The sequence below is a fragment of the Crocuta crocuta genome, unplaced genomic scaffold, assembly GCF_008692635.1.
Source record: "Crocuta crocuta isolate KB4526 unplaced genomic scaffold, BGI_CrCroc_1.0 scaffold369, whole genome shotgun sequence".
NCBI classification, from domain to species: Eukaryota; Metazoa; Chordata; class Mammalia; order Carnivora; family Hyaenidae; genus Crocuta; species Crocuta crocuta.
The window spans coordinates 5493153-5517292 of record NW_027529441.1 but is presented as its reverse complement, the minus strand read 5'-3'; the positions used below and the strand labels follow the sequence as shown (position 1 = coordinate 5517292).

The following is a 24140-nucleotide window of genomic DNA, read 5'->3' as shown; positions in this document are numbered from 1 at the left end:
AACATTTTATCAAGAGGCCACAGTAAAATTGTAATAATAAATTAGAAGCTTTATTCCATTAGCACTAGTTTCTTGATCTCCTGCCACAGGATTTCAATCCTATCCCATTCACTGTGGATTTATTCAGCCAGAGATCCTTCCAACATCTGTTTTATAATAATACAAGTTTTATTAATTTTGAAAAAAAAAATCCTAGGGTATGAAAGAATTATGCCTTCCTTCTCCCTTTTCTTCCTACTGCCTTTCTCATAAATTGGTCATCATAGCATTCTGTGATACAGTCATCTCTCAATTATGCACACCAATAGTTTTCGCCTTGAGGTAGCTGCAAAATGAAGCACGTTTAATAAATAACTTCTGAGCTGATAGAAAAGGCAGAAAAGAATCTCTTTAGCACAGATTTAAGGAAGATGACAAAGGGCAAAACACCCCAATCATTCTGAAATAGCAATCTGACAACGCAAAGGTTGAGCTAAACAGCAGAGGTGAAGGGATTCTGCTTTTTGGAAGGTTAAAAGACAGTTAACACAGAATATGGACTTTCAAGAGGATGCATGTTTTCGTTAAAATATGGATTCTATCATTTGCTGAATAAAAAGGAAAGTCCTAAACAGCTATTTTAAATGAATAAGGGGATTGTCCCCCTCTACAATGTCTTAAGCCTTTTTTTTGCAAGAAAACTTCATAATTTGCATGCAAACACCTTTTTTTTTAAAAAGGGAAAACATTAAGTAATATATGTTAAAAGACAGTTAAAACAGAATATGGACATTCAAGAGGATGCATTTTTCGTTAAAATACGGATTCTATCATTTGCTGAATAAAAAGCAAAGTCCTAAACAGCTATTTTAAATGAATAAGGGGATTTTCCCTCTTTCAACAATGTCTTAAGCCTTTTTTTTTTTTTTTTGCAAGAAAACCTCATAATTTGCATGCCTTTTTTTTTTTTTTTAAAGGGAAAACATTAAGTAATATATGGCTGTGTCTGGAAACTTGCACATAATAACTCAAGCCAAAATGAAAAATTATTATAAAATAATAAGAAAACAAGCTTTTATAAAACTAAGAGAGTGGTTTTGATAATTCATACTTACTGGAGAAGCAAATCAAATAAACAGCCTCAGACTCTGATTGACAGGACAGACACACCAGACAGCATACTGAAGAAGTCGAGTGTCAAAGTATGTGAATTGGACAGATAACCAAAGAGTAGAGGGCCATGGAAATTATATAGGATACTACTGTAAAATGTTCTTAGTTCCAGTACTTAGAATTCTGCTTTAGTCTTTACTTTGATACCTTTGCCAACTGCACCCAGTTTGCTGGCCTGATCATTTATAGCCATAGAGAATTCTGTAGCCAAGGGAAGAGATTTGTTTGGTGCAACATTGTTAGATGCTAAGGAAGGAGCACAGGTTGGGTCTTTAGGGTTATGAAGGAGTCCACCTGATCAGCCTAAGTGAAGGAGCATCTATCTTGCAGCCCGAGAATTTGCTTCAACCTTGTCTACAATTACTAATACTTACAAAGTACCAGGTCCTCTACTTGATCCTAAGGATGCCAAGAAGACCAAGATGTGTTTGGGGAAGAGCTCACAGGATGTGGGGTGGGTAGACATGTAAACAAATAATTAAATACCAAGTAGAGTATTAGAGGTGGATACATGGTGCTTTAGACATCGAGATTAAGTAGAAGGAAATTCCACCTGACAGAGGAGAATGGGTAGTGGAGAAAGCATGAATGCTGGACTTGGGTAGAACTTGGGTCCACTTCCACCATCGTCACTACAATCTGTAAGGACAAGTTAGCAGCCCCTCTTTAAGGTTCGGTTTCTTCAACTGCAGACTGCAGATGCTATCACTGAATTCACCATGTTGTCACTTGCTCACATGCTGCGTTTGGGTGAATTACAAGAAAGCTCTGCTTATTCAAGTGGACATGGCCCAACATCAGAGGGCTTGGCTCTGTGAAGGGGATGCAGAAGGGCAGCTGTACTTTTCACCTGCCACACCTGTATGTAGTGGCCCTGGATCTCAAGGGTGAATGTTCAACAAACAACTTGGACTGTCAACATCATCGTAACACATACTCATTAGTTTGCTACATGGCTGTCACTCAAATGCCAGCTCTTCTCTTTTGCTCCTAATGAAGACGTGCCGAGGTTTTGCAGGAGCATGGACATTTCAGTTGAGTATTGAGAATTCCGCTTTTGAAGCAAGGAAGAACCATTTACAGGTCTTGAGATTGGTAAGAAATCATGGCTGCAGGACAGGAAGGTGTCATGGATAAATATAGGCCAACTGGGAGAACCTGTAATGGGGACTGTAGTATGAATCAATTTCAAGAGAAATATAGTAATTTCTTCTTTTTACACACTGACTGGAGTGTGAGAAATGTGTGGGATATTCTGATAGTCTGGAATATGTTACTGGGATTTAGTGCGCAGGCTGTTGCTAGACCTAGGGATTTCCAAATCCCTAGAGATTTCCTGGAGTTGACAGTGAAGTAGCAGAGACAGATAGGATTCCTCAGGAAAACAAAATGGCGAACAAGGCTGGAGCCAGATTCACTGGCATGATGAATTCTATGGTCCAATCAGTCACGCTTTACCGTTTGTACAAATTTCACGCCAATTCATGCCCTTCCCTTCTTTCTTTTTTAAATTTTTTTATTGAAAATTTTTTAATGTTTATTCATTTTTTTTTGAGAGAGAGAGAGACAGAGCATGAGTGGGGGAGGGCAGAGAGAGAGGGAAATCCAGAATCTGAAGCAGGCTCCAGGCTCTGAGCTGTCAGCACAGAGCCTGACACAGGGTTCAAACCCATGAACTGCAAGATCATGACCTGAGCGAAGTTAGAGGCTTAACCGACTGAGCCACCCAGGCACCAGGCTCTTCCCTTCTTTTTACTATAGCTAGTTTCTTCCTCATTTTTGTTCATACCAGAGAATTCTACCCTAATGGGAACATAAATTTACTGAAGCAGATATAGCTGTGTCACTAAAGATATGAGCAGTTCCTGAGACTGGCAAAAACCCTTCAAGAGCACCTGTTAGCCTTATTTAGTAAAACTACTGTATTTTTCTCTAGCTGTTTTACTGCATTAAACATGTCGTAATTGCCCACATTCATTAGCACACACTTTTATACAGCAGGTATGCACTTACAGGTACTTCCAAAGCTTGTTTTACCAATGGATCCGAATTTTAGTATCCTTATTTGCACAGATCTGGCTCTAAAGCTAAAGTGTGATTATACAGGGGTGCCTGGGTGGCTTGGTCGGTTAAGTTCAGGTCAGGAACTCATGGTTCGTGGGTTCAAGCCCTGAGTCAGGCTCTGTACTGACAGTTGGGAGTTTGCTTGAAATTCTCTCTCCCTCTCTCTCTCTGCCCCACCCCTGCTTGCTCTCTCTCTCTCTGTCAAAAAATTAACAAACATGTGAAGTTTGATTATATAAAAAATGCAAGTCAGACTAATGGCAAAGACTATCTGAAACTATTAGAAAGAGTACAAGACATAAACTGAAAGAAATCTGTGAGGATCCTATTTAGAAAGTAAGCTAAAAAGCAAACAAAAACCACCCCCAACAGCTTCTACCGTGGAAAATTTAAAACTTTTACAAAGTGAAGAGAATACTATGAAGAACTGCCACTCTGCTGAAACACATTAGTACGGTTGCCAACCTTATTTCATCTAGATTCCTCCTTTAAAAGTGAGTTATTTTTAAATGTTCTTTCAAATGAAGGACAGTGATGAAGATAACTAAGCTCAATCCAGAAAAGGCATTCTCCCCAGGGTGCTCTCTTCCACAGCTCTGGTACTGGGAGCTCAAATGGTAGGTAAATAGGTCTACTTAATAAAAGTTCATTAAGGCACACTTCTCTTTCTACAGAAAACAGCCATTTAAAAAGGAAACAAGAAAGATTATTTTTAAAAGATTATCTCTTAGGATTTGATATATAGTACATTTAGAATGACAATTTTTTTTTTTTAACAACATGCTCTTAATCCAACTTCATAGTTGAGGTTTTCTTTTTTGTAAGTAAAAAACCCCATGATTCTAATGATCTGAATATCCTCCCTGTCAACTGTGATCTGAAGTTCACTGTATTGTCCTATTCTTGGGCATTTTGCAACCCTCAAGATAGCTGAATCACCATCTGTTCTGTGGAAGTGTGACTCATTAGTGGCCACTGTTTTCAGTAGCATTTTGCTGAATAAAAAGCTCTGATAATTTAGTGAGAAAGAGTCAACCATAATTACTGCGTGAGAGCAATGTATCGGTCATTAACTTTCTAGTTCTTTGCAGTGGCTTATTCCTGTATAGTTTGCTACTACTAACAGCATCTCAGTTGAAGACACATATGAAAATAAGCTTACTAAGGCAGGTATAAGGCAAAAATACATTCATCCAGAAGACCTGAGCTCCACTTCATTAAGAGAGGATTTCGACTTTCTACCTTCTACAACTTACTGGAGTACTCTTTTTTCTTTTCTTTTCTCTTCTTTTCTTGCTTGCTTTCATTCAATTTTTTTAATGTTTATTTTTGAGAGAGAGAGAGAGAGAGAGAGAGAGAGCAAGCTGGGGAGGGGCAGAAAGAGGGAGACACAGAAACCAAAGCAGACTCCAGGCTCCGAGCTGTCAGCACAGAGCCAGATGCGGGGTTCGAACCAATGACTATGAGATCATGACCTGAGCCAAAGTCAGATACTTAACTGACTGAGCCACCCAGGTGGACTTTCTTCTACTTCCTTAACACAGTATTTAAAGGTTCCCTCCAATTTTCTATCCCCAAATATATCTAACAAGAATATTCATTTCTTACAGAAATATAATAGAGTGAAAGATTAATTGGAAAGCCTTCTTCAATCCATGGTATATGTTAAAAACTCTTTGGACTATCCTCTTAAGATTTTGCTCAACAGTGACTTGACTAAAAGTTTAGGTAACATTATCATGATATCTCTTTTTTATGCATGTAGCCTGAGGTGTACTTGATTCGAGCAGACCACCATCACCTGATAGGTGCTGAATACTTGAGAACAATACAAACAATATATACAAGGCAGGACTATGGTGGAACAGGAAGAGTACCATAGGATTGGCACGAAATGTAACAAAGCAAGCCAGGGGGTGTCTGAGACACTTTCCAGAAGGAATTCCTGTAACGGGTGTACCCATCTACAACATCCTGTATGTTCTGAGTTCAGATAACCTACATCTGTTTCCAACCCAATTAACAAAGGGCAGGTTGTTATGGACGGGGATATATTGCTTATTTCCTGACAGTTTATGGACCGAATCTCCAGGACACATACATTTCCTTTAGGTCCAAAGATTCACTAGCGTAACTGCTGCCTATGGGCTTTCGTGCAGGAAAGCCAAACAAATATGCGCATTTGGTGGTGGTGGGGGGTGTGTGTGTGAAGAATTATATTATGGGATACTTTACTCCCTTTCCAAAAGAAATAAAAATGGTTGAATGCACTGATATGATGTTAGGAAAACTAGGGACATAAAAGACAGTGAGCACACAATGCCAATTTCCCGGTTTTGATAACGTATCATAGTTCTGTAAGATGTTACTGTTGAGGAAGGGGGTTGATGTGTATACTGGACTTCTCTGTACTCGTTTTCCATGAATGTATGATTATTTCAAAATAAAAGCTTAATTAAAGACGAGAGGCACATATTTACTGAAGTTTAAACAACTGTGTTCAGAGAACATGCATGGCCACTGGGGGGAGGGGCATCAGAGAAAGAACTGTTACTGAACATAATAAAGTCAGAAGACTTTGTGCTTTTGCTCTGCTATTGAGGACATGTGTGACACAGGCAAGTAAGTTTCTTAAATTCTAAGTGTGAGCGCCTTCATCTGTAAAATGGGGATATCATGCCGCTCATAAGGTTCTGATTCGTTCCACCCCCGAAGAGTTTTCACTGTGAAAGGGAAATCTCTTTTTCCTTCCACAGATCAGAACACGGATGATTCCTGCTGCAGATGAACTCAGTGACCTGATTTTCTCCTGCAGGAGAAAAGTATGTTTAAATACTCGGCATCGACAGAACGGCTGACTTACCAACTTCATCCTGAATTTCCTCGGCCACGGCAGGCACGTTGTAGAGCAGGGACAGAGACTGATTCATGCGCTCGTAAATCACACGCAGATGTGTCATAACCTGCGGTAAAGGGGGAGAGATCCAGGTAAGCATTCTCTGGAGTAGGGAAAAGTGGTTTTCCTTACCAAGCACCACAGAGAGATACACATTTCTAAAATAAAATTGACAAAATGCTGCTGGAACTTGTGACCTGAAAGTTTATTCTTAGTTTTCTCATTCTCCCATTTTTTTTTTAATCTCTAACTTCAGAGCTGCTTTAAAGTTTCTATTGTATTGTATGCTCCTAGCCCTAAATTACAAGGCCAAGTGAAAAGAGCATTTCTGCCCAACTCTGATTCCTAATACTTAGACTCCCTGAATAACCCTAATGCTCTAAATATATTTCTGTGCAAACTGTCCAAAAGATAGGAACACATTTCAATTTGACTGGATCTTTCTCTCTCTGTTTCTTCCTGTTTCCCTTCCTCCCTCCTTCCTTCTTTCCTTCCTTCCTTCCTTTTTTATCTATCAGTCTACCTACCTACCTTTTAAAAATTCTCCTATTTCAGGAAAGGTAAGATTTCACATCGCCAGAGGTAGAGCTCATCTATCAACCATTGGGAATGTAAATAAAACACATCATTACAAGGGCTTCATCTAGGCTCTCATTAGATCGGCGCACTGTGGTAGCAGGGGAGTTTATGACTGCCCATCACCATTTAATTGAACCAATTTTAGAGGTTTCGGTTAGTACACTTTTTGTCTTCTTCATTTTAGTCATCAGAGTTTTAAATGGTTCCTTAAGAACTGGCAGCATAGACACTTAGGGTTTTTATATTCTTTATTATTTTCATAAATCAGGAAATGTCAAACCACATGTTGGTGTAAGACAAGCCTTGAGAACTTAGCAGGTATTAAAGAACTCTTGCTAGAGATTGAGCACCCACAGGTACTGGGCAATGACTAAGGATGTAATTCAAAGAGCAAGGTCACCGCACTGTCAAGGTTGCGCACAGTGACCGCACTCGGTGCTTACCTGGGACCGGATCTGAGCAGCTTTCTTTGGATCCACCATGCGCACGTGTTCAAAATGCTTCAGGGTGTGCTGCCTGTCTTTCTGCTCAGCGCGAACATACTTCTTTAGCATGTTGAACACATGACGAGGCTGTTGCAGAAAAAAAAATTGAAAAAAAAACAACACCTTTCAGGTTTGTGCAAAACATTGCTTCTTCCAGGGGCTCTGGGTCAGAGGTCCCACTAACTGATCCCATAATGTGAAAGGTTGGTGAGTCATCTTTTTGCCATTTCCCCACTACTCTCTTCCTGGGTAATTACTTAGTTGATTGGCTATTTTTCATTGTGACAAGAGCATTTAGCATTTGACATATATGATGGCTGTCTTTAATCAACATTCTCTTTTTAAATGGTGGCATTCTGCTACAGAAAGAGATGATTTTTCTTTTTAAGAGAGTGTGTGTGCAAGTAGGGGAGAGGGGTAGAGGGAGAGAGAAAGAGAATCTTAAGCAGGCTACACGCTCAGTGCAGAGCCCGACGCAGGGCTCGATTCCACAACACTGGGATCATGACCTGAGCCGAAATCAAGAGTCGGACGCTCAACCAACTGAGCCACCCAGGGGCCCCAAAGAGATGATTTTGGATCTGTCATAGTTACATTAGGTCCTTCCCTTTCCCACCCAAATAAATAGGGGCATATACAAGACTGTATTTCCACATGCATAGTCATAGTGGTTACCTCCACAAGAATGCTGTACAAATAACCCCATCACCAGTAGCATATAAAATATAATAATCAAGATGAGAAAAATAATAGACAACTTAACTGCTACTAATTTGCAGGCTAAGGAACAATTCAAAAGCTTTCAGACACATTATAGTTTCCCAGGAGAAAGGCCAATGGGAAACCGTAGTTATTTTACTTCGAAATGTTAATTAAATTCTTTCTATGCCGTCAGATTCTAATTCTTTCAGCAACAATTAAGTTTCTTGGGTGCTTCTATATTTTTTCCTAATTGGTTTTATTTCACTTTTACTCTAGTGTTACCTGAACACATTCATCCTAATAAAAAAGGACAAAGGCTCTTTTGTCATCAGTTGTTGTATGTATTATACAATGTGATTCTGTGAAGTAATTTCTAAAGATACACATTTCTTCTTCATTAAAACAAACAAGCAAACAAACCCTATGAAAGTTCATTATCAGGAATAGAATTTTGGCCATTTGGGCAAACGCGGTTATTATTAACCGGGTCATAGGCACTTTGAAAACCAGGTGGAAGGTACAGAANTCCTTATAGATTCTGGATATTAACCCTTTATTTGATATGTCATTTGCAACTATCTTTTCCCATTCCGTTGGTTGCCTATTAACTTTCTGGGTTGTTTCCTTGGCTGTGCAGAAGGAAGGTTGTAGTATTTTATGGCATGTTCCTGCCCTTCTCCTTTGGTTAAGTTAGGGGTCACCTCCCTGATATCCCTGATATCCCAGATAGAAGTGGTATCCTTTTTTTAATGCCCCATGAAATGCTATATATCTCTCCATTATTGCACTTAACACAGTCTATTAAATTATTTGTTTCTTTTATTTTCTTTTTAAAGTTTACTTATTTATTTTGAGAGAGAGAGAGAGAGAGAGAACTGGGGAGGGGCAGAGAGAGAGGAAAAGAGAGAGAAACCCAAGAAGGTTCCAGCTCTGCTCTCAGCACAGAGCCCCCTGTGGGGCTGGATCCCACAAACTGTGAGATCATGACCTGAGCCAAGATCAAGAGCCGGACAGTTAACTGAATGAGCCACCCAGGCACCCCAAATTATTTATGTTTCTTACTGCTTTCTTGAACTATGACATCTTTAAGGGCTAGATTTGGTCTTTCTCTATCAGTGCCTGACTCAGAGAGGGGACTCTGGGGGGCGCCTGGGTGGCTCAATCAGGTAAGTGTCTGTCCGACTTTGGCTCAGGTCATGATCTCGCAGTTGGTGGGTTCAAGCCCCGTGTGGGCTCTGTGCTGACAGCTCAGGGCCTAGAGCCTGCTTCAGATTCTGTGTCTCCCTCTTTCTCTGGCCCTCCCCTGCTCATGCTGTCTCTCTCTCTCTCTCTCTCAGAAATAAATAAAACATAAAAAAATCTTTTTTAAAACAGAGAGGGTACTCTGTGCTTGCTTTATGCTGTCTGCAGGTTATCTTCCTATACTTAAGAAAGGAAACAAAAACGGTAAAAAGAAAATAAACCTGTGCTCATTTGCCTTATTTCTTTCACCCTACAAGAAACATATTTCTCCGTAATTCCAAAAAAGGCAGGCATCACAGCTAGAAACCTAGCTCTTGGCAATGCATCATTATAATTCTCATTTGTACTCTGAAGTCTAGTTGAATCTATGAATCAGAGAATGATTTTTTAAACCCTAAGAGAAAAAAGTAATAAAAGAGATAACAATTGACCAGTTGATTATATATATTATTTAATATATTTATATATTTGATTATATATATTGATTATATATTTAATATATTGATTATATATATATTTAAAAGACATTTTGTTTAATGGCAGGCTATTATTGAATGTGATGGATACTTTATATGCAGGACTGTGCAGTCAGAATATTACAAACCCTTGATCCCCTTGCTTGTTATTTAATACCAAAACCTCTAAAAAAACCTCCTTCTGGTGGCGCCTGAGTGGCTCAGTCTGTTAAGTGTCGAACTTCGGCTCAGGTCATGATCTTGTGGTTCACGGGTTCAAGCCCTGCCTCGAGCTCTGTGCTGACAGTTCAGAGCTTGGAGCCTGCTTCCGATTCTGTCTGTCTGTCTGTCTCTCTGCCCCTCCCTCACGCGGCTCTGTCTCTCAAAAATAAATAGACTTTACAAGAAGGGGGGGTTCCTCTTTAAAAAGAAACCTCTCTCTATTTCTATCAGGATGATATCTCCAAGGCTGGAGACAGAAAGAGTTACAACTGATTGCATCTATTCACGATGTCCCTGCCCCTGATGTGTGCAGCTGACTGAGCCCGTGTGCTTTCTTAGCTCTATTTCATTTTTTCCCTTGAAAAGGCTTCATTGTTTTGAGAAAAATGGAATTTTTTTTCTTTTAAAGAGTTCATATAAGAAAAAATACTTCAATTAAACATAAGGATTGCCATCATCATAACTTTCTTTTCTTCTTATTTATTTTGCAGCCAGTCACCTATGAAAGTTTCTATCAGGCATTTTGCCCTGAAATGCTGGTCACCACGGAGCATGTGCACCAGAATATAAAGGCTCCATGCTGGCCTTGTCATTACTGCATTAAAGTTCAATCTCAAATTAGACAACAGAGAGGTAACTTCTGACATCTAACATTTGGGTCTCCCCTTTTTCTTCCACTATCACCCCAAACAGCACACATTTCCACTTGCGAATTATTACCGTTAACATCCATTTGAAAATGAATTTGAGGGTCCCCCATATTATCCAGGCCTCAATTTTTTCTTCTGTGCAATTCAGAGAACAATATCTTTCATACAGAGTACACTGAGCATTAACCGTGTTCTGTGTTAGCCGCCCAGGGTGATGCTTAATTTATAGCAGGTCCACAATACACATTCATTTCTTCCACGCAGTCCTTGCCTCCAACACCCACCCCCTTCTCTTTCCCCTAAGCACTAACAGCTCAATTTGTACATATGAGCAAGACCATGTGCTTTATGCATAGTAACTCACCAAATCTTCCTATCACCCCTATGGCTGGGGTTTTATCACAGATAAAACACAGCACAAAGAAGGTAGAAGGGTATATGGCTAGTTACGTAGCTACTTACAGAGCTAGGCCGTGGTATAGTGAGAACAAATAGTCTGGCTCTGGCTCTTAACCCTGTTTTCCTGATCTGCTGTGTGATCCTGCCTTTCAAGGAAACTCTAACACGGACCAAACTAAAAATGACTACAAAAAGCAACTTACATAGTTGAACACAGAGAGAAATCATTGAGTGGTTAGAAATGAGTCTGTTCTAGGAGTCTTCTAAATTTCTAGTGCTTATAAGCTCAGATGATATTCTTCGGGGACACGGTAACACCTGCTCTTTTCATTGTGCAGAAAACCATCCAGATTTAGCTTATTCAGTCTCTCAACTGCTGTCCCTGCTTTCTGGAACTCCAGTTTTAGCTACTGTGTCAGATGTAGGGAGGTGAAATAGCAAGACAGGAATGTCCTCTGTCAATCTGTTTAGGATTACCAGAAAACGATTAAAGGTATTAGTTACAAGTTAGGCTTTTGAGATATGCACAGATTCTAGTTCTCAATCCATCCTTATCACCTATTAAGATTGATAATTAAATGGTGAATGTGTTCACATGTTTAAAATTTCTTATCTTGGGGTGCCTGGGTGGCTCAGTCTGTGAAGAGTCCGACTTCCGCTCAGGTCATGATCTCGCGGTTCATGGGTTCAAGCCCTGCGTCAGGCTCTGTGCTGACAGCTAGCTCAGAGCCTGGAGCCTGTTTCAGATTCTGTGTCTCCCTCTCTCTCTGACCCTCTCCTGCTCACGCTGTCTCTCTCTCTGTCAGAAATAAGTAAAACATTTTTAAAAAATTTTAAAAGAATATTCCCTATAAAAAAATAAAATTGCTTATCTTATTTAATGCGGACATTTTTTCATTTCAGAAATATATTTCTAACTTCCCTCCACAAATCCCTAGAGCTTGACAATGAACCAGTAGCACACCCGGATCTCACAATTCCCCAAGGCCTCAGCAAGGCTTTCTCTCTCTCTATCAGGAAACAAAGCTCCAGCAAGGATAATGAGCGCTAAGAGCCCATTGTAAGCTATGACCTCATCATTGTTTCTATGAGCTCAGATACACATTGTGTGTGTGTCTAATATAAACATAAGCCTTTTTCTTCCTAATGCCTACGCCTCGGGACATGAGATAATTCAGGAAGACATTACCATTCCCCTCAATAAATGAATTACATGGTTCTGCTTGGTTGATTTATTCATGCAAACACATTTCTACGAATTAGGCTTAGAAATGAAAAAACAATCAGATTAGCTTTTATGTTGGAGCAGGCAGATAAATCACACCAAATAAAATGGTGGTTATGTCTGCACCTCAGAAACAAATACTGTTTTTAGGTAATAAAGAAAAACACAACGTTTCCCTATACTTTTATATTTTTCATTTGCTTTAAGTTAAAAAAAAAAACCCAAAAGGGCGCTGCCTTTGGTAAATGAATTATTGCATATTTTAATCAAAGAAGTAATTGCTTTTACCACTTTTAGCCAGAATACAGAACTAGCAGACTTAAAACTAGTTACTTCTAGAGATGTACCATCCATGCTTTGCAGAATAAAAGGAAATCTTGAGGGTTTATTTCCTTATGCTGGGGAAAAGATAAGTTTCTTAAAACTGTAATTAAAAACACAGTAATATTCACACAAACATAGGTAAAAAAACATACCTGGTAGCTCTATAGAAATGTATTCTTTTAAAATAAATGATACTATTACATTTAGAACAAGATTGTTCATATGATTAGAAATGTGAGCATAAGAACTCAGCGGCTCAAACACATCCATAGGAAGCAGAGCGTAAGGAACCTGTGTTTAACCTCTGTGCATATGCTTTCAATCATTCTCAAGTCTTTAAATCTTTTGTAACTAGTAATCACGATTTTTCCTGCCACATTTCCCTCATTTCACAATTTAGATATTGTAAATATTAATACTACAATGTGATTATATTGGCACAGGATGTCTGCTCTTATTATTAAAATTTATGAGGAAATAAAATGAAAAGATCTGCCCTTGGGGGACTAATTACATCCCTAATCCATTTTTACTGTCACTATTGTTTCTGAGCGGTTAGCCCATAAGAACAAAAGTGTCTATTCGCATCTGATGTGATACCTTTCCAATTTGCACTAAATTCACTTCACAATCTATGTATTTTAAAAAATCATCTCAAAAAGAATTTCTTAAAGGATTGAGACTGGGTGTTACTAAAATGGATTCGACTCAACCCAAAATAGAAGATTTGCCTTTTGGAACATTAGCCATTTTCCTTTGTTGGAACAAGAGGGTAACATATCTCTTGCTGCCGGCACAGATCCTGGAAATTTGGTTGCTAAAAATGTTAATAAAATTAATGAATAACCTAGGGCTAATTGTAATTTCACCCGGAGTTCCAGTAGCAAAGTCTATCCTTCATGGTATCTGAGTTGATAATAAGCATCTCTTCACTAAGATGCATTCCGAATTTTCATGAAACATACTGATGTTACAACCCCACTCGATCTATCTATCCAGTGTGCTGGAGTCCTTTAGCAAGTTGTCTTAATAAGGAACACTTCCCAGAAAATATGCTCCATGGCATGTTCAAACTATTATCAACAAGAACTCATCTCACTAATTTCAAAAGATGACATAGCCTGTCTTACGATTTGGGTTTTGAAGTCAGGTTGATGTAAATAAGTTTGAAGGAAATTTCGTAGCCCTCCTCTATAAAAGATAGCATTAAAAAAATAATTTCCCCTGTTCTCAAATGTCTTGCCTTTTCACTGGGTTTTTATGTACTTTCATGCATTTGGTGTTGACTGATTCAATGCCAATCATGTCTGGATGTGTAGCTTTTCATGCCACAGTTCACACGGGAGGCATAGCACAACATGACAGATTTGGAAATCTGACATCTTATCATACCACTTGTATCTTAAGCCATTTTCCTGAGGAGAGGGAATGATACGTCAAGAGCCTCTACAGGCACTGGGCATAATCTCACCAAGGAAGGGGAAATAAATGGGTCGCTTTATGAGGAGCACCCTCAGCTTTCCAGGTTGCTGGGGACTTATTCAGAAAGCTGCTTCCTGGAGCATTAAATTGCATCCCAGTGGTTTCCAACCATGTAACCAGGAAAGTTAACTGCCTATCAAGAAAATGTAAGTCTCTCCTGTTTTCACAAACAGGCTAAGGCCATTATTTTCATAGTTCGACATCTTGGATTTCAAGAAATCTTAAGTATATAAATGTAAAAAGTAGAAAACTTCTGGGTAGGCTTAAAAAAATACACTCTTTGGAGTTAAACCTTTCTCTGCTTGAGGTGGTCTCAGTTAAGTCTGTTTCGATACTTTGGCCCTCAGAATTCCAGCATTTCACGTGTACCTTCACTGTTGCCAGAAAAATCTGGGTGGGGGGGGCGCAGGAAAGGCATTCAGGGAAGTGTCCACGGGAACCTTTGGATCACAGCTGTGTTTGTCTTTAAAGCTAGGGAGTTGAACTAAATTTTTAAAGTTCACTGCAAAATTCATCCACATTCCTTTCTTCAGAAGAGCACATACATGATTTCTGTAGTTTAAAATGAGTTGAAGAAGGCAAATGACAGTTCTATGCCAAGTTGAATGCTGATGTCTCGAGGACCAGCCCAGGAAACAGCACCGGATTCCTGTGCCTGGCCCCATTCAGTATTTCTCAGGGTTGGAGAACAGGGAGGCATCAGATATACTTCCCTCCTGGCACAGCCAGGTAACTGCGTAGGCGCTTGGCCTCGTGCTGTAATAGAGCACGGTGGTCCCAGGAGACAAGAAAGTCATCTTCCAGACCTTCCCTCCTCCACAGGGAAGCAAAAGACTTCCTAACAGAGACTTGGCAACGAAGCGTCCACTTATGCTGCCATAACAATATAGTCTAGCCTTTTTCTTCTTAGGGAGGAAGATATCTGACTACTTCACAGTCTCATCTTAACCTCTGATTAATCCTGTTTTTCTAACATGGCTAACAAAGCTAGAACAAGGCTCATGGTAAGGGTAGAATAATTAACCTCAATCTGCAAATGAAGGAGGAAGAATCCTTTTAATTAAGTCGGTTGTTACAAGTTATAGGTTATATCGATGGTAAGCCTGGGAATTAAAGACAGATGTTGATATCTACTACAATAAATTTAGAAAATAAGAGAGGGTTTAATCTAGTTGTCAGAAATAATTTATTTTGGGTACAGTGACATCATCAGGAGTCTATTATTTGGTCTCTTTCCTGAGTCCTTGACACAGAGGTCCTAAAACTCTAGTAATTTCCTGAGTGACAGGAGGATCTTTTTTCAGAATATTCAATCTGAGGGGCACCTTTGTGGCTCAGTCAGTTAAGTGTCTGACTTCAGCTCAGGTCATGATCTCACAGTTCGCAAGTTTGAGCCCCACATCGGGCTCTGTTGCTGACAGCTCAGAGCCTGGAGCCTGTTTAGGATTCTATGTCTCCCTCGATCTCTGCCCCTCCCCCACTCACACTCTGTCTCTCTCTCAAAAATAAATAAACATTAAAGAAAAAAGAATATTACATCTGAGCCCCTGTTCCTCCTACAAGATCCTCTAAGGCCCTGAAGCGATAAAGTGCTGCTTCGGGTACACTCCCCTGTGACTTCTGGAAGATGGTGGCAGGTTGCTAGAGGAACCCAGTAATTATAGAGATTCAGCTCCACCCTCCTGAGAGGGGAGACGGACTGGAGACTGAGTTCAGTCACCAAGGGCCACGGATTTAATGGAACCTCCACAAAAAAATGCTCACGGTGGGGTTCAGACAGCTTCCCAGTTGGGGAGCACAGCAGGGTGCCAGGAGAGCACAGACACAGAGAGGCACTCCAGGGCCACATCCCTTCCCCTACGCCTTGCCCCATGTGTCACTGCCATCTGGCCATTCCTGATTATGTCCCTTATAATACGCTGCTAACAATAAGTAAAGCACCGATCTGAGTTCTGTGTGTCGTTTTAGTAAACGATCAAACCCAAGAAGGGGGTCGTGGGAACCTCTGATTCACGGCTGGTTGGTCAGAAGGAAAAACTGTGAGTGGAAAGCTGAGACTTGGGGTGGGGTGGCTGAAATGGGGGGCAGTCTGGTAGGACTGAGCCCTCAATCTGTGGGGTCTATGCTAATGATGGGGAGTTAGTGTCAGAATTATTTAATGTGAGGGGGAAAAACCCTCACACTTGGTGTCAGAATACTGAGAGCAGAGTCACACAGACCACAGCTACGAAGCAGCCAAGACCGCATACAGAACTGAAGCTCAGGACCTGCTCCAAATCCCAGGATGAACGCTTTGGGACCAACTGTAGCACACACTGGATACAGAGCTTAGATCAACCGAGCTGAGAGCCAAGAAGGGCCACACACTCTCCGGAGTGTTAGGTCTTCTTTTTTTTTTTTTTTTTTAAATGTTTTATTTATTTCTAGGAGAGAGAGAGAGAGAGACAGCGTGAGCAGGGGAGGGTCAGAGAGAGAGGGAGACACAGACTCTGAAACAGGCTCCAGGCTCTGAGCTGGCAGTCAGCACAGAGCCCGACGCAGGGCTTGAACCCACGAACTGGGAGATCATGACCTAAGCGAAAGTCGGATGCTTAACCGACTAAGCCACCCAGGCGCCCCCGGAGTGTTAGGTCTTCAATTCTTGTTTAGGCACGTAGTGAAACGCTGAAGCTCTTAATGATGAAGAAGATTATTAACACAACCCAAAAGGCAGAGCCCGCAGCGTTGCAGAAGAAACCGTACCCAAAGCACAGCTGAAAGGGTACCGCAGAACTTTGCAAAGATGTGCCAAGTGGTGGGATCACCCCACAAAGGCCAATTGTGACAGAATTTTGACTTTTTAGACAAGAGTTAAAATAATATGTTCTAATTCCGCATATCCATACTTGAATTTTGGCATTTTTGCCTCCCACATCCTCCAACTGGTCGCACCCTGCTCAAAGATACGTACATTCATCTCTTTTAATTTTGCCCTCTCCTCATACTCCAGCTAACCACAGCGCCTTGCCCTGCTGGCGCCATTAATGTGAGGAAACTCGAAACAAAGCTTATAAAAACCCAAATGAAATTTAGGATCTTTACATTGGTCAATGGGTGAACTTCACGTGCGTGCATGTTTCTAAGCGGAAGAGCCTGTGCTCTCTGCCCTACAGAGTAGATGTCTGTAATGCCAGATAGGTGAGTAACACCTAGATTGTTAAATATGGTGCTATTACGCATTTGTCTAAAAAGCAAAATATTTACGTTTTCATGGGTTTTTATTTTCAAGGAGGAAATGAAAACAGGTATCAACATATAAATATGTACATGCAGCCTGCCCTGGAATGAAATAGGATGTCACCGTGCTGTATGTTTCGACAGTATCTGATGCAGAGCCTTCTGACTTTGCAGGCAGTACCGAAGCAGGGCTCTGCTGTGGAGGGAATCCGGGCGATGAATGTGGACTCAAAGGCACGGGATAGCTTTCAAGGTAATGCCTTTCCTACATATTTCATAATTTTCTATTTAACTTAATTCAGTTAAAAACAGAAAGCACTAGGGGTGCCTGGGTGGTTCAGTCGGTTAAGCATCCGACTTTGGCTCAAGGTCATGATTTCACGGTTCGTGGGTTCGAGCTCCGCGTCAGGCTCTGTGCTGACAGCTCAGAGCTTGGAGCCTGCTTCAGATTCTGTGTCTCCATCTCTCTCTGAGCCTCTCCTGCTCACGCTCTCTCTATCTCAGAAATAAATAAAAAAAAAAATTAAAAAAATTTAAAACAAAAGAAAGCACTAGTGTGTATCTGGTTACATACAGATCCATCTACTGAGCTTGGTAAAGATTCAAAGCAAGGCAGCAGGTCATATTGAGAGGTTTTACAGAAATAGTGTGCAAACCACTCAGTGCAGTCTGTAGGATTTTGTTCAATGAATGCCAATTCTCCCACTTTCCTTTCCACCTGTTTGTTACCGGGTCTGTTCTTAAAAGCTCTTAAGTTAGGGGCATCTGGGTGGCTCAGTTGGTTAAGCGTCTGACTCTTGGTTTTGGCTCAGGACATGATCTCATGCTTTCAGGAGTTTGAGCCCCACGTCGGGCTCGGTGCTGGCAGTGTGGAGCCTGCTTGGGATTCTCTGTCTACATCTCTCTCTGCCCCTCTCAGGATAAATAATTAAAATGTAAAAAAAAAACCCAAAAAAGCTCTCAAGTTACTAAGTCCTTTTGCGCTCACTAATTTTACAAATTGCAACTAAAATAAATAAATGATGAGAGGATGAATATGAAATATGTAAGGTTTCAGATAATTACATTTCTCAAAGGTGATTTTCAACGTAGCAGTCTTTCATCTTTTAAGTACATTCAGATTAGCTTCACAAAGTTTTTATTATATTAAAAGCTTGAGGGTAGACTACCTTAAACATCTTGGGACTCATCTGTCTCAGGACCTTCAGATATGAAGAACTAGGCAAATGGTTTTTTCACTTATGCACCGTCCCTTATATTGAGACACAGATGTAGCAGATTTACCTTGGCATGTGGATGCATGCTGTCTACATATATTCTATAAATGCTCATATCTCTTTTCTGACCCAAAGTGATTAGCAGAAAATGAAGAAAATGAAGAGCTGTAGGAAGAAGGGCAGTTTGCAATATCACACAGAAACTTTTTAAAATGGCCAAGTTAAGCGCCTCTGTTTTGCACCCATTAATTTCTGTCCTTGATTTTCTCCAATGATTTTGCTGCTTCTTATTGATTACTGCCCTGCTGTTAGAATTCACCAAATACAATTGAGCAAAACCTCCACCTAGGGACAAAACCATGTCCTTGATGATGAATCTCACAAATCATTACATTAATGCTCTACCAAAGAATTCTACGAGGTAGTTTTCTGGAATCTCAGGAAATTTAACATTGGGCTGAACTAATCAGAAATGAAAAAGGGAAGAGTATTGTCACTAAAGGAATTTCTTCCCCCTCAGCTGAACATTCAGAGTCTGAATGTGAGGTATCTGATATAAGCACGAAATTAATTTTAGTGCACAGAAGATGACTGCAATTATAGGACACTGGAAAACAACAACAACAACAACAATAACAACACACCAGTGGCACACAGACAAGACATATATATGATAACATTTCCTAATTCTCACTTCCAAGCAGCAAATGCTTCAAAGTCCTTGCGGTCAAGACAATAATCAGGATGTTGTCTTGGAAGATTTAGAAGAAATAAATAAATAAATAAATAAGTCTAACCATGTGTGATGCACCTCCGGAGAGGAATTTAACATTTCTTTTTTTTTTTTTTTTTTTAAATTTTTTTTTTTTTTTTTAAATATTTTTATTTATTTCTAGGAGAGAGAGAGAGAGAGACAGCGTGAGCAGGGGAGGGTCAGAGAGAGAGGGAGTCACAGACTCTGAAACAGGCTCCAGGCTCTGAGCTGGCAGTCAGCACAGAGCCCGACGCGGGGCTCAAACCCACGAACCGCGAGATCATGACCTAAGCGAAAGTCGGACGCTTAACCGACTAAGCCACCCAGGCGCCCCGGAATTTAACATTTCTAGGGGAAAGAGAAAGGGTAACTCCTTGACTTTCCAAGGAAACTTTAAGTGGAAAAACGAAAGGGGCTGATCCTTAGAAGAGTTGCTTGCTCTCTACAGATTAAGAGTTTATCCTGAGTACAAAGATCAAACTACTCCTGAGGAAATACAACTGTTATATCTCTTGTCATGCTGGAAGTACTTGGACATAGCAAAATTCTAAGTATAATTCCAATGCATTTTTAGTTATTTATTTTATTATTATTATTAAAAATTTTTTTAAATGTTTTATTTATTTCTGAGAAAGAGAGGGGGGGGCAGCGTGAGGAGGCGGGGGTCAGAGAGAGAGGGAGATACAGAATCCGAAGCAGGCTCCAGGCTCTGAGCTAGCTGTCAGCACAGAGCCCAACGCTGGGCTTGAACCCATGAACTGTGAGATCATGACCTGCACCGGAGTCGGACGCTTAACCGACTGAGCCACCCAGGCGCCCCTCAATGAATTTTTAGATTGGCCATTTACTGTATGGGCCAGTAGGCACATAATTAATGAAAAATTTAGGACAGAAAGCACATACAGCCATGGGAACTCACAAGTGAAATTCGTAGTACCGCAAGGAATTCTAGCTGCATAAAAACATCATCACATAACACTTCAAGATTGGGTTGATAATTATAGATAAAAGTTCAGATCAAACCCAAGTCTCAAAGATGAAGAGAATCCATGTTGTTTCAGATTCCCATGTGGCAAAGGCTGGGACTGGTAGAAAACGGTTGAGGGGTTAAGGGGATAATTATTGTGAAGGTGCTATCAGCTATAGAATCTACAGAAAAGAACACCGTGACTAATTCATTTCCTATATTCAACTGACATTTACTGAATACTTCATCTTTTCTAGGCACTGTGTTAAGTATGAGGGAGATCTCAGAAAAATTTATTTATGGCTCCAATAGAGGATGCGACACTCCGTGGACAGTAACTGGCACACTCTTGATTTGTCTTTTAACAGCAATACAGAAAAGTCCTTAAAAGGGAACTTAGAATTTTCTTCCATTTTTCCAAAGTGCAGAGCCAATTAAAGCTATATTTTAAAATAAACACACAAAATAAAATACTCGTTAACTTAAAAATGGTAGGTGATGGGGGCGCCTGGGTGGCTCAGTTGATTGAGTGTCTGACTTTAGCTCAGGTTGTGATCTCACAGTTAGTGGGTTCAAGCCCCGCGTCAGCATCTGTGTTGATAGCTCAAAGCTTGGGGCCTGCTTCATATTCTGGGTATCCCTTTCTCTCTGCCCCTCCCCCACTCAGGCTATCTCTCAAAAATAAATAAATTGTTAAAAATTTTTTTTTTTTTAATGGCGGCAATACCAAGATTGCAGGCCCATGACTATCCAGCCCTAGTTTTATAACATGGGAGAGTTTTATGCATTTCAAGGGAAGAATTCAATAGTGTTCTTGGATCAATCAACAACAGTCTGATTTTTTTGACAGTAAAATAGTTGTCCCTTATCCAGTCTTTAATTTTTATTTCAAATAAACATGATGTTTAATTCTGCATGAAGAGATCAACAGGCCCAGAATGAATACGATTATGACTCATCTGAAATTATCCCCTTCAGGAATGTAGGAAGTTTTGGCAAACGCCCTTCTCATCACCATCTTCCCTGTGCTGGCAGATGGGGCAGAACTGAAAATTCTGAAATGTGCATTGGTTCAGGACTCCATTCAGTCCCCATTTTATTTTGAGCTCTATCAATGACCACACAGCAAAGACCCTGCTTCAGAGATTGGACTTTCTGCTGGAATATTCCACTAAACATCAGTGATTGAGATTCTGGTCTCAACACCCATCCCCAGCCCTGCTTTAGCAAATGATCCTAAAGGCCCTGACTCCAAAATCGAGTCGTCTAGAAAAAGAGCGTAATCAAGGAACTTTTTCTCCAAATGCACGTAAACAGGATTTTACTGAACAGTGCTAGGACAGAATAGACTATGAAAATGCTAATGTGATATTCGTTTTCAAAAGCTTTCTGTTCAGAGAGGAAGTGCGGTCTAGTAAGAAAGCACTGTAGTGGTCGGCTGTGACTCACAGCTCTGCCCTGTCCATGAACCAGTGTGGTGGTGTCACCCTGGACCAGACACTCAATCTCAGTGATGTCATAGGTAGAACGGGGTCAATCCAGTCTCACTATCTATATAAGGGTCCTGGAAGCTCTTTTACGGTTCCTCAGAGCTTTCTGGGCGCTAACTTTTGCATCAAAAGAAAAATCAAATGAAGAGAATCAGTGTAAATGGGTGGCGTTTTGGTTTAGTCACAACACGTATGCAAACTGCTCTGTTCAGCCCCAGATGGAGTGATGAGAACCAGACTGACCGTCAGTACTAACCACAGGATGGACAAAATACACAGGACTATGTTTCTAAAAGACAGTAGACATGAGGTGAAGGGCAGTGAGCGCTGAGAAAGGGGACATGAATGGGGTGAGCTCTGTAACTGCAGAAGTGCTGGGGAAGACAGGTGCTCAGAGAGAGAACCCAGATTTGCATATAATGTCCCTTATATGCAAAAAGTAGCTGACTAATGATGAGAGAGCATGCAAGCGAGAATCCAGCTGAGACCATGGGGAAAAAAAAAATCCAAAAAGATTAGAGGCAACAGTGCCTGGTGTTCATACAGGGTCAGGAATAGCACCTGTTCCCACCATCCAGATGGGAAAACCCAGTATCCCCAGTGGAATCTCAGAAGGTTCTTATCTCAGTGTTGGTAAACCAGTCATATGCTGATAACTGCCCTGAACCCACTTAACAAGTCTTAAAAGCAAAACCCAAAGGATCCAACTGTTTCGAAGACTTTAACAACACTGCAGATCAAAGCTCAAGAATAGAGGTATCCAGAGGCACCTGGGTGGTTGAGTCAGTTAAGTGTCTGACTTCCAGCTCAGGTCACGATCTCGTGGTCTGTGAGTCTGAGCCTCACATTGGGCTCTGTGCTGACAGCCAGACCCTGGAGGCTGCTTCTGTTTCTCCCTCTCTCTCTACCACAACCCTGCTCACACTCTGTCTCTCTCTCTCTTTCTCTCTCTCAAAAAATGAATAAACATTAAAAAAATATTTTAAAAAAAATAGAGGTATACAAGAGTGCCCAGCACTCAACAAAGTAAAATTCATGATGTCTGACAACCAATAAAAAATTACTAGATATGAAATGATGAAGGAAAATACCACATATAGTGAAAAAAAATCAATCAAAATTGACCCAAAACTGATGTTAGAGATAGCAACCAAAGATAATTAAAAGTTACTATAAATGCATTCCACAGTAACTTTAATTTACTTAAACTTAAGTAAATAAATGGAAGATGTGAAAATAACAAACAAAAACCAGACTAAACTTCTAGATATGAAAGCTACAATGTAAGAGATGAAAAATAGCCATATGGCATCAATGGTTGATTAAAATACACTATGGCAAATCATAATCAAATTGCTCAAAACTGGTGATAAAGAGAAAATCTTCAGAGTAGCCAGATTAAAAAAAAAAAAAAGATGTACTATTTATAGAGATAAAGAAAAGGGTATCAGTATTCTTGTTGGAAATCCTGCAAATAAGATAATGAATATCATCATTAAAGTAGTTGAAGAAGAAAGCTTCACCCTAAAATTCTATACCCAGCAAAAATGTCTTTCAAAAACAAAAGCGAAATAAAGCTCTTTTCAGATATACCTAAGCAAAAGAATTCTTCCCTAATCTACATGCATTAAAAGAGATTTTAAAGGACATTCTCCGGGTAGAAGGCAGATAATTCAGATGGATGGATACAAGGATTAAAGAGCACCAGAAATAGTAACTACCTAGATAACTATTTTTCTTATTATGTAACTCTTTAAAACATAATTCATTGTTTAAAAGAAAACTAACAATAACATAGTATGGAAAAAGTATGACAACAATAGCCCAAAGATCTGGAAAGGGGAAATGGAAGAATTTGATGAGGTTCTTGTAATATACATGAAGTGACATTGTATCACTTGTGCTGGTATAATATTGTGAAGCGTTAGAAACATTTTCTAAAACTCTGAAGCAAACACTATAATAATAAAATAGCTATAGTTCTAAAGACCATAAAAAGGGCACAAAAGAAAATCATAAAAAATATCTTATTAGTCCAAAAGTTGGAGAAAAAAGAAGACAAAGGGAACAAAGACTAGATGGAACAAACAGGAGACGCAGCAAGATGAGAGATTTAGGCACAACTGTATCAATAACTTCATTAAATGGTGTTCATAATTTTAAAAGGCAATATCCAACTATATGATGCCTAAAGAAATGCACTTCAAATATAGACAGGTTAAATAAAAGTACAAGGATGGAAAATGATATGCTAACATTAATCAAAAGAAAACTGAAATACATTTAATATCAGACACAGTAATTTCAGAAAAAAACACTACCAGGGATAAAGAGGTCATGTAATAATGATAATGGGTGGGGGGGCGCGAAGGAGAACATAAGAGCTCTGAATGTTTATACACCAAAAAACAGAGCCTCAAAAATACAAAAAGCAAAAGCTGATAGCATTCCATGAGAAAATATCAGAGATTTATTTAAACATCGCTCGCTCAGCAATGTCTAAAACTTACAGACATAATACACAAACACTCATGCTCAGAATGTTCCTTGTGTCCAAAGTAAACTCTGCCATGAAGCCTCATTGGGGAGGTCTGCTTGCACTGCTCAGTAAGCCTTCCT

At 40.0% G+C, this 24140-nt stretch overlaps 1 protein-coding gene across 6 annotated transcripts in view; it reads right to left on the bottom strand.

Moving 5' to 3' along the window:
• Nucleotides 1-24140, bottom strand: part of APP (amyloid beta precursor protein) — a 270144-nt gene that overhangs the window by 58107 nt on the left and 187897 nt on the right. For all 6 annotated transcript variants that reach the window (XM_077760216.1, XM_077760217.1, XM_077760218.1 and 3 more), the window contains 2 exons: nucleotides 7135-7263; nucleotides 6080-6179 (listed from right to left, as the gene is read on the bottom strand). In XM_077760216.1, the coding sequence (XP_077616342.1) occupies nucleotides 6080-6179; nucleotides 7135-7263 (229 nt within the window). The remainder of the gene's footprint in view (nucleotides 1-6079; nucleotides 6180-7134; nucleotides 7264-24140) is intronic.